At 41.0% G+C, this 26,695-nt stretch overlaps 1 protein-coding gene across 1 annotated transcript in view; it reads left to right on the top strand.

Moving 5' to 3' along the window:
- The window catches only part of LOC116994716 (ADP-ribose glycohydrolase MACROD2-like), a 266,839-nt gene that overhangs the window by 172,207 nt on the left and 67,937 nt on the right, over window positions 1-26,695 (top strand). Inside the window, exons 3-5 of the mRNA XM_033056620.1 lie at window positions 29-110; window positions 12,306-12,347; window positions 22,308-22,376. Of these exons, the coding sequence (XP_032912511.1) occupies window positions 29-110; window positions 12,306-12,347; window positions 22,308-22,376 (193 nt within the window). The remainder of the gene's footprint in view (window positions 1-28; window positions 111-12,305; window positions 12,348-22,307; window positions 22,377-26,695) is intronic.

The following is a 26,695-nucleotide window of genomic DNA, read 5'->3' as shown; positions in this document are numbered from 1 at the left end:
TTTCACTGAATCATTTTGTGTCTTACAGGTGGATCGTATCATCTTCTGCGTCTTTTTGGAGGTTGACTACAAAATTTTCAAGAAGAAAATGGGCGAGTTTTTCCCTCTAGGTAGGTATAGTAATCAAGTACCATTTGACTTTAAAAAGGCATGCAACAGTTGGCATCTTTCCTTCTTTCCAAAGCCAAATAGAGAAATGTGAACCTTCTTTAAAGATCAGCTGCACATAGTGTCTCTGATTCTGGACAAATGCAGACATTTAACTACATCTAATACTGGTTTTGTATGCTCAGTAGAAATAATCTCTTCTTTCCATGCTCTATGTGTGTCTTTTCCCAAAACTTGGTGCATGGCTCTGGCTCTCTTGACTCTTGAGAAGGAAATTATTTGCGCTAATGTGTAGAGCTCCTAGTGTGTATTGCTTTTCCATACACATTGGTCTTTCATTAACAATGCTGGTAAGGTTTCTCTGGATCTGAACAGATACCACAGGGGTTAGAGCCCAACTGTGTCTGAATGAGGACTTTAAACTTGAGCTGTCCCTGTGTGAGAATGAATGGGAGAAAGATGGCTCTCACTGGAGCACTTGGGAAATGTTAGTCATTCATCTTGGATTTCACACAGGAGGTTGCTTTCTAGATTTAAGGAAACCTGGTGGATAGTAAATTTGCTAATCCCCCTCCTCCAATAAACCTGTTATTTATTTGTATTGTACATCATTAGAAATCTGCTTTCCGTAATTTTATCAACCCTAAAACTCATCCCATTTTATTTTGCTTTGTGCTTACATCAGTCTAACTATGTGTGAAAAGATCCAGATTTCAGTGTTCTGTTTTATCTCCTAATACTCCCCATGCTGTCTGTCTAGTGAACATGGCCCTGGAGTGATTAGGAAGCAGAGCTTTGGTGCGTTCGGAGTCCCATTAATTTCACAGGAATGTGTTGTCACTGTAGCCACAGTGATTTTTTCCTTTTGCTTTGTCTGGTAGAATGGAAATTGTGATATTTTTATCTCATCTCATTAGAACAAAGCTTTTGTAGACGGCTTTCTAATCTCCAGTTTGCAGTGATTGGCAGCTGAAAGTTAAAGACCTATTGGATTATTCAGGTAGCATAAAATTATGTCCAACCATTTAATAATATTTTTGTCTGGAGCACACTGAACATGCATTTCAAGAAGCTGCATTTATGTTTAACCCATTCATTGAGTGATTTTATTTTTTGTCAGCATTCCCAGCCCAAAGAATTAAGTGGCAGTACCCTGCCTACTGCTGCTGGCTGTCTTATTGCCCTTTAGATTAAGTGACAAAAGAATATAACATCAATTGGTCAACAAATCAAGACTATTAATGCTCACTTTCATCGCTAAGGCCTTGGAAATAGTGATGTAAAGTCTGGTATTGTTTCTATAAGTGTAAAACCCACTTGGATTTGAAAGTTTGAGAGACAAAAAACTGCTTCAGAGCTGCATCATGACAAGCCAAACATCAGAAAGACAGCAGAGTGAAAGATTTATTTCATTTGGATTTTTTTTTTTAAACCTGACATTGTTGAACTCCTGTCTACAAAGAACCTGTGCAGCTGGGTCACATGTTAAAGAAAAACATATAATTGATTACACCACATTATTTAGATGATCTGCCATAACATAGTTTTAAAGTATGTTTATTCTCATGTACATAAAGATTCTATGATTTTTTTTTTCTCAAGCTAAAATTGGGAATCTGATATGTGACTACAGACAGGTGGTCATGGTAGGGACTCTCTAAATCCAGGAGTTTGTATATGTGGCTATAAAAAAAAGATTCATCCAAAATTTACTGTCCAGAGAAAGTTCGGCTCTCAGTATCGGAAATTTAGACAGATTATTATAGGATTAGGTACAGATTATTAAAATACCTTAGGACCCATTCTCATAGATGCGCAATTTTCTCATACCTAATGATTCTGATTTCGATATGCCTTAATGTTACTGGGCATCAGCTGTCTGATTAGCCAGAGCCATAAAAGGAACCAGTTTAGCTCTACAACTTTATTCCTGATGCAGTGAAGGATTTCCTGTGGGTGAATCAGTAGCCAGGGATTCAGGAAGTTTTTATTTTAGTGCTTTATTTTTAGTGTCCACATGTTCAACTTGGGAGTAGACAGGGAGAGGCAGGACTTTCTTCCCAAATGCATCTCCTGTAGTGTTGCTTGCACAGAAGACTTTGCTAACATGATTCTGTGTCAAAGAGTTAGCAACTGCCTCTACCTTTGGCAGTAAAGTCCTGATATTTTTACTGTGGAAGAAATTTATGGTGTTTTTGTTTTGATTTAAAGAAAATCTATCAATTTAGTGAAATTAAAGCCTTTAAGGATAGACTTGCCCTAAATTTAAATTGATAGGACACTATCTAAACACTCACAGGAGAGAATAACACTGAGCTATTGCTTTAAGCTTAGGGAAAAAAAGACAACTACAAGGCATTTTAAAAGTGCATCTTGCATTCAGAAACATTGTGAAATATATCTGCTTTGACAGATGTGGACAAAAATGCTTAGAAAGAAGAATATATTCATGGAGTAATGTACATAAATAGTTATTACTTTAAACCCACTGCATTAATAAATCCAAAAAGACATGCAAGTGCTTGAGCTAGTCAAGTGATAATGAAATGAAGCTAGAATTACACCTTAGTGCATTAGAGTAAGTGGAATATAGATATAGGGAAATTGTTCCATTAGTTGAACATATCATTAGGCCTATTTTGCAGGTAGAATGCCAAAGAAATTAGTCAAGTAATAATATTGATATCAAGACAACTACCAAGACCCTTGTCATTTTAAACTTTAAATATATAGGGGGAAGAGACAGACTTGGAAGTAATGTCATGTCTTAGCAGAGTAACAGAGTTGTGCAGTAACTGAGCAATTGTAACTGTCTCAGCATTTCTGATTCAATCCCAGTGATTACAGAAGCCAAGCCAGAGCCAGTAGGCTTCAAGAGGGAGCATAGCACCACTTATCTTTCATTCAGACATAAGTTCTCATGTCAGTCCTTTCCAGAAAAGTCCTGGGTTGGTTAAGCAAAGGGTCCTAGTCAGGGTAGAATTTTCTATTGATCCTCAGGGGTTTTGCTGAGGAGATTTTGTATATTCTAGTAAGAAAAGAGCAGTAGAAAGAACAGCTTTATTTGCTTAAGATAGATCACTATTTTAATATATTAAACAGTGCCACAGTGATAGGCTTTTTCTTTTTATGAATTGAGTCCTATCTCCTTGTGCAATGACATTGCCCAGCTATTCTCCCTTCACCTGTGTTGGAACATTCTCTCTACTTAAGCTGAGAGAATGTCTTTCAGGCAACTAAAATAAATATCTTTGCCTGCAGTTCTGGCTCATGTGTGCAGTTCTTACATTGCTGGATTCATTGCTATTAGTAGTATGAGTGAGTTTTCTGGGAAAGGAATTGCTACTTAGATAATTTTTTCTTTTGGAATGCACTGTTTCTTGTAATAGAACTCTATATGGAGTCTGAACATTAGGCATTTCTTTTCTTGCTAACTATACATATTTTGTAAGACTTACCATAAAATGGAATCCCCCTTGAAAAGCTGGATTTGCCAACGTTTACCTTGGAGTGATACATATTTCTAGGACTCTGTACTTAGGAGGAAAATTAAGAGTATTTGTAAACAGTTGCCAGCTGGAGCAAAGATACCTTTTTTCTTCCTGCATTAAGTACACAAAGCTACTTAATGTGTCAGACAGATAATCTTGTAAGGACCTTTGGCAAATGCTTTTTTTTCATGGTGGCTGTCATATATTATAAATGGCTTATCTTCAATTGTAATGCTTAAAGTCTTTCTAAATCTGCCACCTGTTACCAGTGGATTGGAGAGGAGAAATATTTTTTTCTGAAAATGTTTTTAGACAAAAATAGTGCTATAAAAGGGATATAGTCCTGTGAAGCTACAGCATCCAAGGTTATTTTACTTCTTGCCACTTTAAACAGAGTAACAAAATTACTTCACATTGCAGGAATTTTTGGAGAAAGGATGTTTGCACTTTCCCTAGGCCTGTTGACAGATGGAAGGTGTATGCTTTTAGACTCTCCTTTTAGAGCTAATGAAAGGATGCTGAGCCCAAGAGCTTTTCTTTTCTTTTAGGTTTTTTGGGATTTTTTTGGTTTGGTTTGGCTTGGTTTTGTTGTTGTTGTTTGGGAGTTTTTGTTGGTTTTTTGTTTGTTTGTTTTTGGTTTGGTTTGGTTTTTTTGAGCTGTTATCAGTTGGTGTTAGGAAGAAGAGAGAGATTGCTTCATTTTCAGGAAACTTTCTCTTCCCTCTATTACAGGTTATGATATTTAATGCATTTTCTGCTTTCATCCTGGTTGATGAGAACACTGTTTCCCCTATCCAAACCATATGGATGAGAGCTACTGCCTTGTAATAATTCTGTTACTTCAGGAGGGGCATCCCGCTTGTGCATAAAATGTGCAAATATATTACAATTGCAGAAGAAATTCATTGTTAAGAGATCTCCCAGGCTTGGAATCAAATTGGAAACTGTCTAAATGGCTGAATGAAGGCCTTTGTATTAAAAAGGCCAATCTCTGCACTAATACGTGAGCGAACTCCCAAGCAGGGGCTGTAATTTTTTGTACTGGTGTTGAGAGGCATCTCTCTCTGCTTTCTGTGGCAGACTGCACGAGGGCTGGAGCAGTCCTCTGTACAAGCACAGGAGTCATAAGTTAGCCCTTAGTAAGGAATCCCGTATCAAATGGATAATTCATCTGATAAACTTAGCCTCTCTATTTGCATTTGCAGCGTTCACGAGCCAGTTCGTTTCCATAATTCATCACCCAAATGTATTCCACAAAATATTTTTCATGGGCTTTATTTTACTCAGTGGAGAGGTGCCAAGCAGTTTACTGGAAATACCCAGTATCCATTATGGGAGGCTTCACCTGGGCAGTGGTTTGCCTCATAAGTCACAAGGCTCTGGTTTTCTGACTGGTTCAGGCTGGAATACAAAGACCAACAGAACCTGGCACCCCACAGAAATGTCCCTTAGGGTATAAGATTTGGGGGAGTTTGGTATCTTCTTGGTTTTCTTCTGCTGATCAATAAGGGCCATCCTGAAGGTTTTGCTTGGAGCTGCTTTTCCTGTTTCCATGCAGGTTTTCCAAGTTGTCTTCACAGCTGATGAATGCCTGTGGTCTCACAGGGTGAAGCTGGAAGCAGTCAGACCATGCTGTTACTCTCTTCACTGCTTTCCCTCACAAAGCTTGCAAGGTGCTGTTTGCTGTCTTGCTTCCCCAACCCCCATAGTTGGAGATTAATTGGTTTTCTTGGGGGACTCTGATTTCTCTGCCTCATGAAGCTTTGGTTTTGTGCCTTGGAGATCCTGCTTGGCTTTTCAGCTGTGCATCAAGCCTCTGAGAGCCTACAAGGGTACCCCTCAGTATTTATGCAGTCACAGCCATCCAGCTCTGGATTCCATGCCAGCATTTAACATCCCCCTCAGATTTCCAATCTTGTGGGAGTCTTGTGTTGAGGGAGATGAGTGAGGATTTTTTGGTGGGTGGAAGGTGGAAGGCAGCAGTTGGTTTAGAGAAGTTATGGCATGCTGATGTTTTCATGAGGGTGCAAAATGCTCTCTGCATCCCTTTGAACTGTCTTTATATTGGAACATGTCATACTGAGATGGCTCCTGCAAGGCCCCTTGTTGAAGGAATTAATTCAAACTAGCTGGGGAGAAGCACAGCCCCACTGTTGCTCCTCATGGTTCCTTGGCCCTCAGCAGTGGAGGCTTCCAAGGAAGCACTGCCCATCTGGGGGAGCTGGAAGAGCCTATGCACTAAAATAGGATGTTGGCTTTGCTCTAGGTCTCTCCCACAGCACCTTTAGACCCTGACAAAATACCCATCCAGTGTAAATAGGTTGCTGTAAAAATTGTTCTTAATCCAAAAGTTCGAAATAGCTACAATGTTTAAAATACCTGTCCATTTTGAAATGTGTCTAAAAAAAACCAATCTCAGAAAATCTCAAGGTCACTTAATGCTAAACGTGTCCATAAAACTGTAAACCAAAATTTTTCTAGGACTTTCTGTCTTTATTTGCCATGGTAAAGGCTGTGCCAGCCGTATCTCTCTTTGGGGTTGTCTGTTTTGCCCATTTTGCCAAGGTCTCAGTGTAGTGATCAAACAGCAGCTCAGGAGTGGTACTTGGAGGACAGAGGATATAGTTGATGGTTCAGATACTGTTTTCACCATCTTAGGAGATATATGCAGATCAAGAAAGGGTTCCCAGCACTTTCCAACATTCCAGTGGGTTTCCAGTACCTAAAAAGAAATTCATAAGTAGTTTCCCACTTCCTTTTGAATCAATAAAACTTCCTGGTATGATCTCATCAGAATTATTTTCTGGCCAACTGCTGACAAAGAATTGCTCTAGACTTTGTGTGTTGCAAGTATTGGTCACCTAAAAACATGGTTTGAGAGAGGCTTGTGATACTGCCTGCACTATGGTCCGGAAAAACATTTATCTCCTCACTCCTGATGACAGAAGAGTCACAGCTTGGAGCAGGGCATGGATCAGCAATAGGACCATAGCCTATAAAAGTGCTGTTGTCAGGAGCCTTTGCTTTGCTAAACAGAGCCTAATATTCTTTGCTTCTTTGCATCTTGTAGGGATTTTTCTTGTCTCCTTTTTTGAGACTGACATCAGAGCCTGCAATCAATCCAGAAGTCCGGGAAAATGTCTGTTTCTATGTATTTGTCCACTCACTCCAAATCCATGAGTGTTCTAGTTCCTGGGAGACACCTGGATAGGAACTGCATTGAAACAGCAAGGTGGCAGGTGGATGAGGATGCCCTTGAAGGCACAGGGGTCATTTACATGCAAGGATCAGGTTGCTGTGCATAATAACAACATGGGGGAGCATAGGAAGATGATGAGCCTGGTCATTAGAAGGGTGAATATGGAGCAGATATTTACCATCTCTTGTAACACAAGGAGTGTGAAGTGTTCCAGGAAGTGATGAGTCTGGATGAAAACAAGCAAAAGGAAGTAGTTTTTCACCCAACGTACAATTAGGATCTTAAAGTAATTGATAGGAGGTGCTGCAGAAGAGCCTGTAGGTCATGGTCTGTTTGTAACCTTAGGCTCAGGGAGTGACTGAGATGAAGTGTGTTGCTGTTCTCTTCTGTACTCAGCCCTTCACACATGGATGCCTGGCACCAGAAAATGAACAAGCAGCTTTTTCTGTTTAATATTATGCGAATACATCTTTGATCAGGGATCTTTTCTTACTACTCTGTTAGGTATTGTGACATCTAATTAAAGCATTCCAAGTGCATTTTATGTCATCATCAAAAATATCCTGTTCCTCTCTGGCCACAGACTCCAAATAACTTCATGTGCTCAACTGCTTCTTATTTCCAAGGATGCAGTTAAATCTGGGGTTGTCTCATTTGGTTGCCTCTGCCATAGGTTACTTGATGAGATGTTGTTAGAAGCTTGTATTTGCAAATGCATGACCATATGCAAAACATGCCATTTTGTGTGTGACTACTAGATTAACAACACATTTAGCACTTGTGTGAACAAAACTTTGTTATTTTCAGTATTTTAGGGCAGAGAGGAAATACAGAATAGGGTTGTTTTTTTTTAAACCTGGTATTTGTTTCCCCAAGGAGTGCCTTATTCCTTTTATCTAAGGTAGAAACATCTGGGAAATAGAAGTCCAAATCTGATCCTCGTGTGAGTACCATTTCCTTCACTGGACTAAGGTTGTCCAGTTCCCTCAGTGTGGGAATAGCAGTTACTGCCTAGTCTTTGTATGCAGCTGAGGTTCATATGGTTTGTAAGGTTTTTTTACAGCTGATCAGGTGATACGGTTCATAAAAGAGGTCTTCGATGTGATGACAAAAAAGCCTCAGTCCCTAATAACTTCTTAGGAGATTGGTACTAAGGATTTCTATTTGATATGGCTTCAAAAGGTACAAATATATCCTACATTCTCTGAGGCTCCAGCATTGTGAGACAGGTATAACTAAGCAGCACAGGAAGGAAACCAGCACTACTGCTGCAGCATGGCAAGGATGTGCAGAGCACATCAGTGGAAGTTCCTTTATAATTAGACAAAAGAATTTAATGAAACATGCTCAGTATCAAGTGGGGGTTTGTGTAGTATGCTCTATATGCAGGATTGCATGATGAAAGGATAGAAATAGGACCAAAAGAAGTCTTATTTTTAGTTCCAAATCAGAAGAAGGCACTTTTTTTTGTTAAAGATCTTTGTATTTTATTATTTTCCTTCATCTTAGGAGCACTGAGGATGAGGAAAAGTTTTATAGAAAATCTAACTTTTTACTAGGAGAGAAGAGTCAGGCCTGTTTTAGTTGATCTTATCTGCCAGAGATTTCCAAACCTGCTTTTCCTCAAAGAAAATATTGCCCTTTTTGGGCTTTTTTCTGTCACATTTCCCCAGTGGAGAACTGAGTTGGAGGAATCGAAACAACCAAAAGAGCTTTGGAGATCCTGAGCTATTGCAAGCCTCATATGTGTGTTTGGGCTTCAAGAAACCTTCCTGTGTGACTCACTGTGCTATAACATTGACTCTTATGCTGAGGTGGACATAAAGCCTTTACACTGTCGTGAAGTTCTTTTTGGGTATCAGCAGTGGTTGTAAGCCCCCAGAAGTGATTTCTCAGTTACCAGTTATTGTAAATACCTAGGAAATATGATTATAAATCTCCCTAAGGCTTTGAAGGTGATCATGCAGTCAGGTGGTTGAAACTTTGGGATAAAATTTTGGAAAGAAAGGTGTGGGAGAGAGAAATATGGACAGTGAAAACCTGTTTGGTCTTTTCAGCTGCTGGAATCCTGATATTATCATGATTTAGATGGTGTGCCACAGGTGGGTAACCTTGTCAACACTGCTGGCTGCTCTAGACTGGATACAAAAAGTTTTTCAAGCCTGACCTGAAATGGGATCCATTTTCCTCAAAAGTGTGAGACTGCTGAGCTGCTCCTCCTTTGTAGAAATAGGGGCAGGTCATGGGCAGGTCATGGAATACAGGCTAGGGAAATGCTTGGTAGTAGAAACTTTTGGAACCAGAACCCTATTTCTGCACTGAAAATAAGCTCAAAAGGATGGCTGAAGCTTTCAGTGCTGAAATGTTGGGGGAGGGTTATTTTGGTTTGAGCTCTTAACAGTTCTGCCCATCTCATTGCTCTGGTTGGCAGAGGGGAATGTTCACACAAGCTGCAGAGGGGATTTTTGTCCATTCCCGCAGTGCCCTCCCAGTTCTCCCCTGTTTGTGGTCAGGACATGGAGCCACACTTTCAAGGAGGAGCAGACTGAGACACATAGGTTGACTAGAAATAGGGAAACATCTGGAAATCAGGAAACTGCAGAAAATGCTGAGTAAAAAAAAAAAAAATCCTGAAGGATGCAATTAGGCAGCTGAGGAAAGATTAGGGGGAGGCAGGGAGGAACCAGCAGCATGCAGTGCTGTTGGGGAGTGCCACCAGCCCAGGATGCAGGACCTGAACACAGATGAAGCAGCAGCCTCCTGCAGCTCTCATGTAAGGGATTCTCAGTGCAGTGTTTGCACAGTGCTGGTTTTTCACATGAAGGAGAATGCAAATGGAAGTGTGAGCAGCAAGGAGAAGGTGGTTTAATGGCTTTGGGGATTAGTGGCGGTATTTAGAGCTTTTCACCTCTCTGTTCCTAACATAAATCTTAACACAGATTGATGATTTTAGCCATCTGGCTTCTGTTTGCTTGTATGCCAGAACTTGGGAGACAGGGAAAACAGCCTGACCAGCAAGGCAAAAGGCAAAACAAAAGGATCTGACAGAAGGCATCCCCTTCTCCTGTGTCAGTAAGAGCAGATATGGTGTAATTATTCCATTTCCCAAACCTCAGCAGATAACAAGGGAGAGGGCAGTGAAAGAGCCACAGGCATCACTCAATGCATGACCCCAGCAGGGAGCCTGTCGCTTACACAAAAACTTATGCTTAGAGCACCTTGCTCCTAAATGTAATGCTCTGTGGTCTTTGGAGATATAGTTACCCTGGTAGCCTGGGAGTTAGAGGGAGATTTTCAATCATAGGTTGACTTTCCACTGTAAATTATTTTATACTTGAGTGGAAACTTCTCCCACACATCACCCATTTAATACCTTAATTTTATGTAGTATACCTCAATCATAAACTGGAAAAATTTGCACACATTTTGGATTAGAAGGGGTTTTTTTTGTCTCTCGAACCTTCTAAATACTGATGTGACTTTTGCTGGGGATGAGCTAACCCTTTCTGGTAGTCATTGTTAGTTTTCCTCTCACTCCAGACTGCCAGGTCAGTCATTCCTTTGGCAGCAAAGTCATCTTGGTAGAGCTTCCTAAAATCCAGGGCTTTAATGGGGAGTTGATGTGAGAGGTCATTGTTCTGCTCCTCCAGCCAGAGGAGTAACCAAGTGTGGGTAGATGTGTGCACACACTAGTCAAGTTGGGCTGGTCAATTATTTTTCAGCAGCTCTCAAGTGAGGGTGAGAGGTACAGAGGGTCTCACCTCTGGTCTTTCCAGTGGTGGAGTTTGGACAAGAAATATTGACAATATGTATTTGAAGAAGTGTTTGCTGCTGTCAAAGATTCAGTCTAAGGTTCTTTGATGGTTTTATCCAATTTTGGTTTGGGATTAACTATGTGTGGTGCATATTTCAAACCAAAACAAACCTTTCAAAAGCTTCCTCTAGATGGGGTAAGAAATTATATAGGGAAAAAATTAAAAATTTAAAAACCACAACAAACAAAACTAGGTATAACAAATCTAATTTATGGTAATCTTGGCACTGATTTTGCTTTATATTAGGCATGTAGAACTTCATTTAAAAAAAACCAACTTATTCAGAGTCCTTAATATCATTTTTTTCAGGGAGTAAGTGAATACATTTTGGATATAGACTTCTAAACCACTGGTTTTTATCTTCAAATAATTGGTTTTGGCATAGAGCTCTGTGAGCTAAATATGGTGTTTATCACTTCAGCCAGCCACACCAAGGTCAGTGAAAGAGAATGTTTTATATTTAACAGGGAAATGCTTCCACCAGATGGATTAATAGTGTGAGAGTAATAATTACAGACACATGAAGTGGTTGGGGATTACTGTATGCCAAAGTGAAACTCAGATTCATACCTAGATTGGGGTGAATTTTTCAAAGGCACTATAATGACTCAGAGATCATGTCATCAAGTTATTGGGATCCCAACTTCCATTTTCAAAAATGATGTAAAGACTTCATTGCCTTTCAGCAACCCTTACATACTTTTTCCCAGGGGAAAAAAAAAACCGAAAAAACCCCAGCCTTTAATTCACAATTAGTTCACGGAAGCAGTCTTTGCCTCTTCATAATTATATTGCATAATGACTTCCCTACTTTTTAATAACATCAGATTTCTTGTCTGTGTCCATTATCACTAGCTGAGAAACTATTCTGTTGCTTTGGGAATTTCATATTCCAAGTCACTTACAGAACTACAATTAAGAACTTCCACAGAAGACCAGGTGATATATGTACGTTTAGATTCTGCTGATTTAGTCTCATCTCTTAGATTAATTTGAAACCTTACCATGCTGGTTTCATTATAAATGCTTCCATGGAAAGAACATATTATTGGAAACTGAATAATTAATAATCTCTGTTTCCAAATGTTTTCTGAGCAGTTTGTTGAAGAATACCAGAACTTCAGTTGAAAATCCAGTCTCTGTTGAATTCAATGACAGAATTCCCATGGGTTTTAACAAAATTTTTCATTTTCTTATCCTAAAAATTACTTGTCAAAGCTCCTTAATGTTGTATGTTGGGGGTTAGAATTTTTTTCCTTTTGTTTTCTTTGGCTTGGGGAATTTTTCCCCATTTGTTGCTAAGAAACAAATAAGGACTGGTGTTTAATAGAGACAAAGGATGCAGAGGGGTGCATCTGGCTGCTACTCCTTTACCTGAGGGGTTTTCTCTTGGGAAGACCAGAGTTACTGTGAGATTTTGGGCTGGGGGGAAGGGGTTGGGCACAGCCTCTAGTTTGCTCTTTGCAGAATTTTGTAAATTACGCAGATTTTTATTCTCTGCGTTATCTGTATCTGGTAGTAAGCAGTATCAAAACATTCCTCCCCGTCCAGATCCAGATTTCACTGCAAAATGTTAAACAGGAGGAGGCAAACTAAGATATGGACAATTTGAAACATGAAATATTTCATTTAGATGCTTGCTGGTATTCCCAGTAACCTTTTTCTTTCAACTTTTTTTTTTTTTTTTGCCAGGTGATGCTAATGAAGAAGGGGCTCAGCTGAATCAAAAGAGAGGTGAGTAAAGAACATTTTATGCTAAGATATATCACTTCTCTGAGGCATAAGCCAAACTGAAAAAAAATCTAGAGAATAATTGCCTTAATTGAGATAAGCAGTGCTAATCATTATTGCCAATGCTACAACAGTCACCTCTGGTTTTTACACAAAATTAGGGTGAACCATCCCTGATAATAAATAGTGCATGGTAAGACCAGCTGAGACTACTTTTTTGATATCATCATCTTATGAGCCTCTGGACAATAATTCATTGCTTTTTATCAATAGCTAGTTTGAACATGAAGGGGAAATAATAACAATTCTTCAGTCTCTTTGTCTGTAAAAAAAGTGTGAATAGAGCAGTTCTTGAGTCATTTGCCGTTCTGAATAGTGGCAGTGATATGTTCACAATGAAAACAGTAGAAAAAGTCTTCCATAAACTCTTAAATACACTGAGCTTAGTCAGACAATGGTTCAGAGGATTTTTTCCTGGGTCCTTGTAGTTTGCTTTTTAAAACAAGTGTCACTGTTTAGGGTTTGTGGATGACATGAAATGGAAATGATGGATAGATATAAGGAGAAGAAAGGCCAGAGGAACAAGAAAAGGAGAGGACAGAGGATTAGATAACTGCCATGAGGACAAAAGCTTCCAATCAGGAGATTTCTGCTAGTTTTTTCAGTAAAGTTTAATCCAGGTAATCCTGGTCATGTTTTGTGTAACAGACTTCCACCACAGCACCTTCTGATACTTTCCCTGCTGATCTCACCTGGAGGTTCTCAGGAACATCTCCTGTTCTGTATGGATTTCTGTGCAGTGCATCTTCTTTAGGAGCTCCCTATGCTCCTCTGCCTCTTCTTCCAAACCAACTACCCCAATACCCCAAGGTCTCTGTGATGCTGATCCCATCATGCTCCAGTGACTGTGCAGGAACATCCAGCTCTCTTTATGAAAACAGACAAGGTCAGAAAGGAGTGCCACATGGGGAGAGGCAGGGATATACCAGCCAGAAAATGACTAAAAGCTCTTGAAGCAGGATCTTGACTACTTAAATTGGCAAGATTATCCTACAGACAAATGGAATATGATCATTTATGCAACCATTTAATTACCTGAGAAATTAGAAATACTTGAAGAATGGTGCATATGCATAGGTGTGAAAACACAGATGTACACAGATAGATGTGTGTTATACTGATGGATTAACACATTCCTTTATGGCTGTTGATTCTGGCCTGTTAATTTTATTACATATAATCATAATTACATTTTGTTTTCAAGATTACTGGATAGGGGCTTCTACTAATTTTAATACATTTAGTGTGATTGATATAGTTGTACGAACATATATAAAAGTTTAAAAAAGCGCCTGTCCTTATATAACAAAATTTGCCAAAGATAATGTTGCAGTTAAATTTACAGTGTTCATCTAACATTTCTAATTTATTTTTTTATATTTATCATGCCATGTATATTTTTATAAGCCAATTATTTTGCATTTTTGTTGTCTTTCTTTAATGGAGATTATGCACATTAAATTGGTGTGTTTTTTTTAAAAAAAAGCATTTCAAATTAGAATTAAAAGGAAGTGCAATTCTACTTAATAGCCAATCTCTTTTTTGTCTTGTATCCTTCACAGCTTCATTACTTTAGGTAAAGCTACATAAGAAAGGGAAATTATCTGGGAAATTGTCACTGAATTATGTAATTTGAGGAAGGTATTTCCCTACCTGTCTCTTTCTTTTATGCATATGAGATGGATCAGAGCTGCCTTCACAGCTCTAGGATGCTGTGAGCTTCAGCAGCACATTGTTGGTTATTTCTTTATCAGTTGGAGATATTTTGGGAATCAGTGCATTGACTGTAAATAATCAATACCTACAGGGCTAAAAATAAGTATCTTTTGTATATCCACCCCAGTAGTGTAGCACATATACAAGTTATTCCTTTATGACCTATTTCTGTGTGGAGGAGTTTTTAATGATTGTAGGATGTGTTTACTGGCATTATAAATACAAACATAATTTTTACACTGAGGGGAGTTTTCATTTTTATATTCAAAATCAGTTTGGAGGATATCTGCTTTTTTCTCTTCAAAGAGGAAAATAGAGAAGCAACTTCTAGGCACCACTTCCAGATATTAATTGAACAATCATTCTTCATTCCACTTGACTTCATGGATCAGTACTGCAGCAGATAGAGTCAATAGTTGACACCGATATTGATGACCCTTTTTCCTTGAGCTTACAAAGCCCCAAGCAAACAATCTCCAAATCTGCTTTGGGGTGTTTCCTCCAATCCTTTTGCTTAAAGTGAAAAAGAGAGGTTGGATCCCTAGAGAATACACGTTGCAGACTAGACATATATAGGACCTTTGTCAGAGAATAAAATCTAAATTTACCTAAATTCCTGTGCTTCAGCTTCCTTTTCGCTGGGTGTTTCTGAGGGCCAATATCAGACCAAGAGAAAACACAGAGAAATACAAGGATATGAATGAACTGTAGGCTCACTATGTCTGTACCAATCACACTTTGAAGAATGTGGTAGGATGGTGAGGTGCAGGTTGCAAAAATTAGAGGGGGAAAAAAACTCTGATCCTGGTTTGTGTCTGCTGAAGGCAGTGGAATACGTCCACTGGCTTCAATGCACACCAGATTAGGCTTTAGGAATAAACATAAAATTAACTGGGAGTAAGAAAAAAGAGATTAACAAATAAGTGTATTACTGAGTGATGAAGAGATTACTTTCATAATGTATCTTGTGTTTCTACCACCTGGAAGTGCAAGTATCTCATTACATGCAGAAAGGCCTTTCCTTCTTTGATTACAGTAAATTCACGAATACAAGCTGCACAGAGTATAAGCCGCATCTCTGGGTGTTGGCAAATATTTCGTTTTCTGTCCATAAATAAGCCGCACATGAATATAAGCCGCTCTGTCGTTTGCAGCGAGGACCCGCATGCAACAAAGTTGCCAAATACTAACAGAACTGCGGCATGGCGGGGGGTTTACTGGCTGAGCTAAGGCTGTACAGGCTCGGCCCGCTCAGGGCTGCTGACGGGGCCAGGTGGCCCAGCTCGGTGGTGCCGCTCGGGGCTGGCCGCCACCTCTGGGTTCGCTCGCCCCAGCCCCGCTCCCACCGCGGCGCCGGCCAGGCACGGAGAGCACGCTCCGCTCGCGCCGCGACGCCGGCCGGGCACGGAGCACCCCCTGCTCCTGCCACGGTGGCGGAGGGCGGGGGCAGAGCACCCCCCCTCCTCCCCGAGCCACGGCAATGGTGGCGCGGGCTCCCCCCTCCTCCCTGAGCCATGGCAATGGCGGTGCAGGCTCCCCCCATCTCTCCCCCGGGCTGCGGCAGAGGAGGGAAGAAGAGAGCTCTCCTGCCTCTCTCCCCGCCCCCCGTGCTGCCTGCAGGGAGCCAGGGCAACAGAGTAACTCTTTGTAACAATCGCGGAATGCCGGCTTTTACTGGCAGGTGCTTGGCTCGGCACCCTGGCTGGCACGTCTGGGGTTGTAAATGTCAGAAAATTATTCACATATTAGCCGCCCCCGAGTATTAGCCGCACTTCCGGGTTTCCACCAAAATTTTTGTCAAATTGCTGCAGCTTGTATTCGTGAAATTACTGTAATCTTCAAAATAAACAGGAGAATATCCTAATTACATCTGTATCCTGATTTAAAGAACATGTGTCTTCCAAGGAAGGTGGGAACCTCCCTTGGCATGGAAAATTTGACTTTCTCCACTCCAAAATATAACTTTGAAATTAAGGGACTTTTAGGCTCAGATATAGGAAAAGGAATATCAGTTTTTTGCTGGTATGTGTATGTATAACAAGGCAAACAAACAACAACGTTGACACCAACAAACAAGAACAGAAAACCCAATGATTGGAAGTCTCTCCCCAGTCTCTGCAGCGATTTCCCCTGGGTGCAGTTCTGGGCACAGCCGGCAGGGGGTGCTGGTGGCTCCCAGCTGGGCAGGGTGGCTGCGATGATTCCGCCACACCTGTAGGGGGCGCTGTGGCGCGGGGCCACTCCCTCACAAAAATGGTGAGCAGGCTGAGGAGGGAGAGAGGGAATATTTTTCCTTTGCGAAGTCATGGGAAGCAGCCAGTCTCAGTGCCACTCAGGAAACTGAATAGACTGCAGCAGGAAACCTTGGAAGCAGTAAACTGGAATGGCAGAGGGTGGGCGCACCCAGAGGCAGCAAACAAAATATAGCAGAAACTCCAGGGCCCTGTCCGAAGTTGTGGGGTGTCTGGGGGTTGGGTTCCAGTGTTGCCAGCAGCCAAGAATAGTGGGGCTGGATAGGAAATCACTCCCATGGAGGTCACAGGTGGTGGCTGGGCCCAGCAGGGGATGGGGAGCTGCCAGGGCCCGGTGCTGTGAAAACTCGCTCTGAGCTCCCAAACAGCAGAGAAGCAAACCAGTAAGTTCCAGTCACAGTGCCAAAGGAAAAGGAAAAAACCAAAAAAGCGAGCAAAACCCACGCAACTACAAGTATTTCTTGTCAGAGGGATCATGCAGCGTGGGTATGGAGATGAAATCACCCTACAGGAGCAGATGTTCTTCTCCCCAAATCTCAGAGGAAATCCCAGGCTGGCTCTCACCCATTGTGATGCTCCCAGAGCTGGGGGAGGAGAGGGGAGGGAGGCACTGACCGCACTGGACACAAAACAAAAAACAGAAACAAAAATGGGTGTGGGATAACAAACCATCCCCAAGACAATCTGCCAGAAAATATCCATTATCTATATTCATTCTGTAAAATCAACAAGCAGGAATAACCATTTTGGTGATTTTATCACTGCTTATGTTGGACTCACTAGAATAAGAAAAAACATTTTAAAATAATCCACTCTTGTTAAATACACACACTCAAACCCACTCTTCTAATGGCATTTTACTTATAGGCTTTTAACCCATCAGTCTGTTATTCTGAATGCTGAGTCTTATAGCAGTTTGTGGCTTAACAGCACCACTTAATTTGAAGCAATTTGAGGTTATCATGGTGTTGAAGGGTTTGAGTCAAAAGCGCAGATATAGAAATAGCAGGTCCAGGCCTGTGCAGGTATACGCCTCAGCTTTACTTCGTGAATGATTTCCTACATAATCTAAGACAAGGACCAGATGACCCAGTAGTTAGTCTTTGCTGAGTGTTTTCATTTCCTTTTTTTTTCCTAATGGTAAGAGAATTGACTTATGTCAGTACATAATAATGTTATTAGGTTCTGACATAAGTCAATTCTCTTACTATTGCCATTTAAAACAAAAAAAACCAAAAAATAAAAAAGAAAGAAAAAAAAAGAAACACTCAGAAAAAACTTTCATTTCTGAGTCTGATCAGTATACTTTCCCTCAACCTCTTCATCTTCAGTCGCTGCCAGATACCAAAGCCTTTTGACATCACCTTTATGTCTGTTGCCACGCTACTGTCATTTCTCATCAAGTAGTTGTTCCTAATAAATGCCCTGCTGGTTGTCCTCTTTCTCTCCTGATCATCCTAAGTAATCACCTATTCATTGTTTAGAAGCCACAGCCAGTTAAAACAAGAAGATGAAGAATCCCATTCACACTAACAGGGCTTAATCACTAATAACCCCCTATTACAATCAAGAGCCAAAACCACAGAACTTTTTTGCATGTTCCACTGTATGCATACCCTTATATTTGGGGATTGTCTTTTTGGAGGGAGACTTTATCTTTTTTTCCTGAGATGAAAATAGCAATCACTTGCAAGAAGGCAAAAAAAAAATTAAAAATTGGAAATTGTGAAGGATTTTGGAAATAGGCTACTTGGAGACGGTCTGTGATATTTAAATACTTGTCAACCCTCTGAATTAGCCTATAAAGAAGAAATATGTCTCCCAGTACTAGTGCTCAGCAACCTTTTTGCACAAATGATCACAATTAGAAAAGCGTTTAATATGATCAGTTCAGACACCTGTCCAGGTGTGCTCTTTTTAAAAAGAAATTTGCAGACAATGTTTCTGTAATGTTTGGCTAACTGTTTGGAAGGACATATACACTGCTGGAGAGCAGAAAGGATTAAGAGTTGTATTTTAGCCATGGTAAGCACAGACCCTTTTCTGTCTCTGGAATAAGGGATATCTGCTAAAAAATAGTGGAATTGTGATTGAAATCTTGTTCTCCTGGGACACTGCCTTTACATCCTTTTGTGAGCATTTTGAAGGCTCTTTATAGAGTGCAAAAAGATGATTTCTTCTGAGATAGAAACAGTTCTGACTTCTTTGAACATTCACCTCCTCCCTGTCAATCTTTGGGCTGTCAATTAAGATGTTGGTTATATTATCTAATGTATTCAAATAGTCCTGAAAGACCTGGCTGAGCATTTGCACTTTAACTTGATTGACATTTGATGTGTGGGACTGGAGGAAACTTCACAGATTGATTAGATGATAAAATTCCTCAGTAGAGGGGCAAGTGTTGATTGAAGCATTCCTGTTGATTCATTACCCTAATGTGAATTATTCTCAAACAAAAAAGAACACTTAGCAGGTAGTTCAGAGTGGCATTTGAACCAAAGAAACCACATGTTGATATGGTCCACTATAAATACTCAAGTTATTTTTTAAAAGAAAGTGAGAGCATAAGTGAATAAGTCTTCACAAGTCTCGTTATATTCAGGATCTCTCTTTTGTATTACAGTTCTTGTTGAACTCTATCAGCATTGCCTCTGAGCCCTTTAAAGGGTCGACAAAGCATATCTTTATTTGGCAGGTTTTGCCTTTACTTTTCCCCATGGATTTTCTTGTGGTTACTCCTGCATTCTTCACTCTAGAAAGAAATTCATCTTGGCACTTGAAAACTCTTGTTTTCCTCAAAACACTGTGTCTGAATTTCAAATTCAGATGAGCAAACATGATGACATGACACATGGCATGTCCTGTATTAAGTGCTCTCAGGAACAGTCTACCACCTGGTACCAAGCCAAACCTCAAGGCTTGTTCTGCTTTGCAGAAACTCAGTTTATTTACTGATTGCTAAGGGCTCTTCATGCTCTGAGCTGTATGCAGTTCTAGAATGAAGTTTACGTTCCCTTCTGGTAAAAATTTATGAGAGCATTGCTGCAATTTTCAGTTTGACCTTTTTTGTTTGGTTGGTTCGTTGGTTTGATTTGGTTTGGGGTTTTTTTTTGTTGGTTATTTTTTTTGGTTTTTTGCTCTTTTATTAAAATTAAGAAAGTGAGATAGAATTTAATTTCTCACAATCTGATCTCCATTTTGGAATTTTTGCTGGCATTTTGAGGTGTCCAGCTACCCCTTGAGTCTGCAAGTTCCTTTTTCACATCCTGACTATAGTAATTTCATGACTATAAGGCGCACCCTTTTGACTAAAATTTTTCCCCAAACCCGGAAGTGCACCTTATAGTTGATGTACAAAGTTGCGACATTTGCCACCCCAGAAGTGAGAGTCGCGAAGGGGGGGGCGGCGCGGGAGCACTGAGTAGCGATGCGGGGGCAGAAGGGAGCAGTGCGGGCAGGAAGGCAGAGGGCGGCCCCAGGCACCGGGAGCAGCATGGGCAGGGAGGTGAGGGGGCGGCCCTGGGCGGCCCCAAGCACCAGGAGCAGCGTGGGCAGGGAGGTGTTACTACTTTGTTACTTTGTTGTGTGTGGCAGCCTGAGCCAAGGGGCCACAGCCAATAGGGGCTGGCGGGGCCGCAGTGCAGGGGGCAGCAGGGCCACAGCTGATAGGGGCAGGCACGGCCAGCGGGGCTGCGGCCAGCATGGGCCAGTGGGGCCACAGCTGATAAGGGCCGGCAGGGCCACAGCCAATAGGGACCGGCGGGGCCGCAGTGCCGTGGCCAGCGGGGGCCACAGCCTATAGGGGCCGGTGTGGCCACGGCGCTGGGGGTAGCGGGGCCACAGCTGATAGGGGCCGGTGGGGCCGCGGTGCCGTGGCCAGCGGGGGCCACAGCCAATAGGGGCTGGTGTGGCCACGGCGCTGGGGGTAGCGGGGCCACAGCTGATAGGGGCAGGTGGGGCCGCGGTGCGGTGAGCCGAGGGAGGGACACGTGGCAGGGCGGTCGTGCCGCTGAGCCGAGTGAGGGGCGGGCGGCAGGGGTGCTCCACGGAGCCGCGAAGGGAAACAGCACCACAGCAGCACGGAACCGCAAGGGGGAGGCAGCCCCATGGCTGCGCCAAGCCACACCAGCCGGCACCGAGGGCGGGCAGGAGTGCCAGGGCCCACTGCACGGGGAGGGCGCCTGGGGCTGCCTTTGAAAGCCTACGCCAATCTGTGAAAAATGTTTCCAAATTGAGCCCCTGCCAGTAAACTCCATGATCGGGGGTTTCCGTTACTGATTCGTTACTTTGTTGCGCACGGCACGGATCTTGGCAGCAAAAAAAAAGTGCGCCTTATAGTCCGGTGCGCCTTATATGATCTACAAAGTTGCAAAGTTTGCCGACTCCTGGGGGGTGCACCTTATAGTCCGGTGCGCCTTATGGTCGTGAAATTACTGTACTTTCACACCTCCTGTTCCAAAATTTTCAGCATTTTGGTTGTAAATATATGTAGTTGTGGAAGGGTAGAAGATAAAAGGGGAGAATCTATGGCTCTTAGCAGAGCAAAGTCCTTCATGAGAGCTGGATTTTTGATTGTCAAGAGCTGTTTAAAACTCCAGAAACATAAAGAGTGTGATTGTGTGGCATATATGTGACAGCAGAAGAGACCCTGGGAGTTTTTGAAACACTAAAGCAATTTATAAAACGTGTGTAGATAGTTTTTTCCCAGTTGCTAATTAGCTAATCAGTTTGAAGTAATGCCGTGATTCTTACTTTCTAATGGCAACAGCAATAAGGGACAAGCATGTGAGGTCATGTGTCTTCCTGAGTTTTCTGGTTACAAGTGGTCAAGGTTTATTTTCAGCACACACAAAAGTATGTTTTCTTTAGTCTTCTCCTGCACCCAAGCCCTCAGTTAACCACAAGGAATCGGGAGGTTTGACAGAAAGTCAAATGACAGAAAGTCATTTTCCCATTGTGGTTGAATACGTTCAGTAGGCGCAATGAATTGAGTTTTAATTGTCTGTCAGTCGCTGCTTTCCTGATTAAGCAACAATGTTTAAAGAATGTTTTAATTAGGGAACCTGCTTGCATGAGATGTCTTAATTTATGAATACCTTTTATGCCTAATTTCCAGCTTGGCCTCCCTTTTTATTAACAGGCTTTCTCTGCTAACAGTTTGTGCCTTGAGGTGTGTCATAGCAAATAAACAGTAAGGTTATCAATTGTTAAGACAACAGGATATTTTGAAAATATTGTAGAAAAAGTTCATTTTATTTATAGTTTAACCAAGTGATATTGTGCTTTAGTTTCCTATAAGTAAGGGAGATCTCATATTTAATTGGCCTCAATTACATTTTACCCCCTTTCCTCCAGTTTGATGTTGCCTACTGTCTGAAAGGCTGGAATGGATTTTTTTTCAGCCTGTACATTTTTGTCTTGTAAAGCTTTCATTTCCTTAACTTCACTATCAAATTTGTTTCCCTGACTTTCATTCAATTATTAATTTCAGTCTATATTCATTGGTTGTTGTGTTAAAACAATGAATGGAGAATTGAGCTGAGAGAAAAAAATCATATAGTTCAGATTATTTTTCCACAGTTCCATAATAATGTATAGTAAATATTATGTTTACAACTACAAATTGAAACATTATTTGGTTGAGGGTTATGATTATTGTTTCTGAGGTACTTGTATCTTATTTCAGTATGAGCCTTCTTCATTTCTGTCCTGTGAAACTCAGAGAAAGTCTAGTCCAGGCTGAAAGACACATACATCTTATAAATTTCATAAGAGATTATACAATAATAAATTTAAATAACAGAAAGGTAAGCATTGAGTATTGAAAGAAGTGCTGAGATAAAACATACAGTTGTGGTATCACACATGATAATATCTGATACAATGAAACCATTTCCAAATAATGTACTTAATTTATAATTTTTTATGTTTAAAGAAGGCCAGCCTCCATCTCCCACAAAGAGCAAAGAAGAGCAGCCTGAGGACCTGCAGGATGATGCTAAAGGTAGGTGGGCTAACAACTTCTCAGGGCTACTAATCAATTCACATTTTGAGGAAAAGTTTGTTTTGAATTCTTGGGAAAGAACTGGAAAACTTTCAGTTAAGAATGCTCTTTGCTCACACTTGGAGATAAAGGGATTATAAATCTTCTGAATATATTTCATCTTAAGGTCGATTCACAATTACAAACCCTATTTTTATGTGATGGGCTACTGATTATTGCTGATACATCTTAATAAATTGCTGCTGTTTTGTCTCTAACCAGTTCTGACTTTATGTAATTAAAATACCCAAGTGTAATCCATGTTGTGCAGGGCTTTGGTCGTAGTCTGGTTGGTTAAGTTGGTCAGGTAACTGCTGCTAAACACAGAGCAATATAATCCTCACTTTCCTTTTCTACAAGAAATTTTTGCTGTTTTCTTTTTCACAATGTTTATGTTTCTATACCTTACACAGTGTAGTACATCTCTCCGCAGTTAGAAGTCACAGGTGATTAACATCCCTATAGCGTTGTTCCTCTGAGGATACTTTCCTCCACTTGAGTCTGCTCAGGGAAGCTTGTCCACGTGTATGGATGTAAGCATGATCTACATTCTTCTAAAATTGGATCAAAGTATATTTTCCTAATCTCTATCTCTTGGAAAAGTTGTTTATAAGATGTTAACATCAAAGGCTTGTTTTCGGAGTGCAGTTTCACGCCGCTTTCAGATATGTGGAAGAGCAAAACGGCCCAAAAATTCCCCTTCTATGAAATAGTTAAAAAGATGAACCTTAGTCTTTAATCCATGACAGTTCCTTATCATGGATTCTTTTGGACCTAATATTCCTCAAATGACACATATAATTTTGCACCTCAACCAGTGGCTCCACAATCTTCAGCATTTTGACCTAGCACTGTGCATTCAGCTTCTAAAATATTCTGCCTAGGGTATGGTGTGAGTCACAAAGAGCAGAAAAGTGGTAACATCTATCATTTTAAGTAACTGCTAGTAACACGCTGTCACTAGCATTGTGACTGGTTGTTATGGGCAAGTCATTAAAGCAATAGCTGTCATCACCTGGAAGGTGTGGAGGGACCCAAGAAATTTCATCACACCTGAGCATCTTTCCTTTCATGCTGCACTGAACCCAGATTAAATTAAAATATCAATTTTATGTTTTAATTCGAGAATTCAGTGATGACAAACCACATGTCCATTTGTATGCTGGCTAACTCACAGCTGGGACTGTGGTGATGCTTTCAATGTTCCTAAACAGGCAGAGCAAGAGTTGCTTTATGATACACTCTTACATGGAGTGTGGCTAAAAATTTTTATTGTATCAGTATCTTGGGAAAAAAAAACCAAAACAAAACTAAAGGAGGAAAGTATTGTCAAACTGTAAGGTTCCCTTCCATTCAGAGATTAACTGATGTAGTTTCAGTCTTTCTGCGGCTCCCTAGATACCGTTTCCTATTTCTCTGTGCCTGTCCATTTTTCCCAGTGACCTACTGTTCACTTTGTGAAGCACAAATAAATGTGTTGGAAGCGTAAAGTAAACAGTATGGCAGTAGAATTATTGCATCACTCCTGAGCTGTAAAATGCCTGAATTCCTTGAATAGTAGATTTTGCTAACATAGAATTGAAGTCTGTAAAACACAATCACTGTTGCTGGATTTAATATAGTTGGTGGCACCCCATCTGCTAGGCAGGAAGCAAACCTGTAAGGATTGAAAGTTCAGATTCAGTTGTTGTGATGGAGAAAAGAATAGGTGATTAAAGTGTTTGCTGAGGGGCCTGTGGAGAAACCTGGATCAGATTTCTTTGGCATTACCTGTGCCTCTGAAAGAGGAGACAAGGAGTTGGAATCCAGACACTGAATTCCTGTCAAGTTGCCAAGTGGCTGGAGTCTAATGTATCACACCTGTGAGCCATTTCCATTGAAATAAATGGGATTTACACACATTTGTCTGAGAAGAGGATTTAGTTTCTCCTGGTCTAATTATTAGCTGTTGGTTTTGACTAATTAAAAGAGCTTTTAATGGGGAACCTTGAAGATTATGAAAGTTCTGAACATGTGACATGAACCACAACTACATGTCTGAATAATTTGATTTGGGTAGGAGCTTGTCTTGACTTCCAAACAGTCTTGAATAAAACATAACAAAGGCAAACACTGCCTGAGATCAACTTGGTTTTATTTCCTTTAGGGTAAAACTGAAGTGCTTAGTGGTTTGGTGTGTTTAAACTTCGGGATAGTTCACTTGAAGTATCACAAGAAGGAAAGGGAAAGGGAAAGGGAAAGGGAAAGGGAAAGGGAAAGGGAAAGGGAAAGGGAAAGGGAAGGAAAGGGAAAGGGAAAGGGAAAGGGAAAGGGAAAGGGAAAGGGAAAGGGAAAGGGAAAGGGAAAGGGAAAGGGAAAGGGAAAGGGAAAGGGAAAGGGAAAGGGAAAGGGAAAGGGAAAGGGAAAGGGAAAGGGAAAGGAAAGGAAAGGAAAGGAAAGGAAAGGAAAGGAAAGGAAAGATCACACAGGAAAAAAGTAAAAAAATATAAAAAACAAATCCCCAGAGAACAAACAAAAACCCCCAAAAGCCTAAGCCCTACCTTTTATCAATAAAAGCAAGCCCAAGCTTAACATAGGATATTACTTCCCCCTTAGTAATATGACCTGCTATAAAATAGTTAACAAATGTACAGTGAGACATGGGAAGAATCCAGTGTATTTTCCTCTGGTTGGTTGTGAGTGTCCTTTTAGATTGAAGATGGAAGTTCAACTTGCAATGATAGCAGCCTCGTGTCTGCCCTCGTGGCAGTCTCTGAAACCTATTCCACTGAGTTCAGCAATATTTCTGCTGTAGTATTTTTCTCCAGCTCACCAGGCTGGTTCATTGGCTAGAGGTAATGGAGCAATATCATTTCAGTGCATGTTAAAACCTCCACAGAATATCGGGGAAAGTAAGTAATTTCACGATTATAAGCCGCACCTGATTATAAGCCGCACTTCCGGGTGTCGGCAATGTTTCGTTCTTCGTCCATATATAAACCGCACCGGATTATAAGCTGCACTTTTGTTCGCAGCAAGGATCCATGTGCAAATTTCACAAAGTTGCCAGTTAGTAACAGAATTATGGGATCACAGGGTTTACTGACTCGGCTTGGGTCTGGCCCACTGCCACTCGGCGCCGCCCCACCAGGGCCGACTGGCTGCCGCTTGGCACCGCCCCACCGCTGCTGGAGCCAGGCGGGCGCCGGCTCAGCTTGGGGCTGCTGCGGGGTTGCACTTCTGGGTTGGCAAATTGCTGAACTTCGTTCATATATTGGCTGCTCCAGATTATAAGCCGCACTTCCAGGTTCAGACCAAAATTTTAGTCAAAATGGTGTGGCTTATAATCGTGAAATTACTGTAAGTTCCTTTATTATTACCCTCTGCAATCAAAGAAAGGAAAGTAAGTGGCTGTATGTAAGGAGCTTGTTTAGCAGTAAGCTAAAATAAACACTTGCCATGCTAACGAAAGCAATCTTATACTAAACCACTGAAGTATTAATGATGTCTGTTATTGTGCTGTTAGATATATTGCCCTCTGCCTCCAAACAGAGGTTGGTAGAGAAAAGTGTGAACTGCACAGCAGATTCTTATGTCAGTGGTTTTCATAGATTTTCATAGATTTCCACTGCAGGGGTATTGTCTGTGAAAATGAATAGACTAGGAAACCTCTTTTACTCTCAGCTTCCCTGCAGTATTTCAGATTTGACATATGCAAACGTGCCAAATAATTTTCTTATTTTTTGTTCTTTTTTTTTGTTTCTCCCACCACTTTCCTGCATCCTGGGAGAGTAAAAGCAGCCAGGAATAATTTTGCCTTTCCTTCAGTCAGGTGCATCCATTGATTGAGTGATTGTGAAGTGTCAGGTGAACAAAATGTTTGGAACTAAACAAAACATATGCATGTCTTTCTTCAGTAGCTTCATAACACAGCCTTAAAGTGGTTACATAGACAAAATGGCAGTACTTGTCACAACATAGCAGCCATGAGTTGGCACAAATTCCACAGTCACCAGTTCTCATCCTACTTATTGTCACCAAGCAAAGATAAATCATTTATACAAAAGCCTAACAAAACAAAAATTTTAAATATTCCTTGTTTCTTTTACCTACCCCCCCACGTGTCCTCCCATATGTAGTGAACAGCATGGTGTGTGCAACAGGGAGAAGCAAAACTGTTTGCCCTTTCCTTCTTGATGGGATTTCTCAGATATAAAGCAGAGCCTGCCAAAGAGCTCCCCCATCCATTCTCTCCATGTGAGACCAGTATTGTATCAAAGATTAGTAACACACCTAGTAAC

This window comes from Catharus ustulatus, chromosome 3 (genome assembly GCF_009819885.2).
Source record: "Catharus ustulatus isolate bCatUst1 chromosome 3, bCatUst1.pri.v2, whole genome shotgun sequence".
In the NCBI taxonomy this organism is placed as follows: Eukaryota; Metazoa; Chordata; class Aves; order Passeriformes; family Turdidae; genus Catharus; species Catharus ustulatus.
This window is presented reverse-complemented; position numbering and strand designations above follow the sequence as displayed.